The sequence below is a fragment of the Sinocyclocheilus rhinocerous genome, unplaced genomic scaffold (genome assembly GCF_001515625.1).
Source record: "Sinocyclocheilus rhinocerous isolate Xijiao unplaced genomic scaffold, SAMN03320098_v1.1 C34989381, whole genome shotgun sequence".
In the NCBI taxonomy this organism is placed as follows: Eukaryota; Metazoa; Chordata; class Actinopteri; order Cypriniformes; family Cyprinidae; genus Sinocyclocheilus; species Sinocyclocheilus rhinocerous.
This window is the reverse complement of record NW_015735088.1, coordinates 1-350: the sequence shown is the minus strand read 5'-3', so window position 1 is coordinate 350 and position 350 is coordinate 1. Positions and strand designations below refer to the sequence as shown.

The 350-nt window shown below is 54.3% G+C and overlaps 1 protein-coding gene across 1 annotated transcript; it reads left to right on the top strand.

Annotated features, from left to right (window-relative positions):
• Positions 1-3: 3 nt before the first annotated feature.
• LOC107734685 (tubulin alpha-8 chain-like) lies at positions 4-344 on the top strand (the record flags this gene model as incomplete). Its single annotated transcript, XM_016546647.1, has 1 exon — positions 4-344. A coding segment is annotated over one exon (341 nt), but the record flags the coding sequence as incomplete, so codon positions are not given.
• Between the last annotated feature and the right edge of the window lie 6 nt (positions 345-350).

Below are 350 nucleotides of genomic sequence, written 5' to 3'. Positions count from 1 at the left end.
TATCCAGCTCCTCAAGTGTCCACTGCAGTGGTGGAGCCCTACAACTCCATTCTTACCACCCACACCACTCTCGAGCACTCCGACTGTGCCTTCATGGTAGACAATGAGGCCATCTACGATATCTGCCGTAGAAACCTCGACATCGAGCGTCCCACCTACACGAACCTCAACAGGCTGATCGGGCAGATCGTTTCCTCCATCACTGCATCCCTGCGTTTCGATGGAGCCCTGAATGTAGATCTGACCGAGTTCCAAACCAACTTGGTCCCCTATCCACGTATCCACTTCCCACTGGCCACCTACGCCCCAGTGATCTCTGCAGAGAAAGCCTACCATGAGCAGCTGTCTGT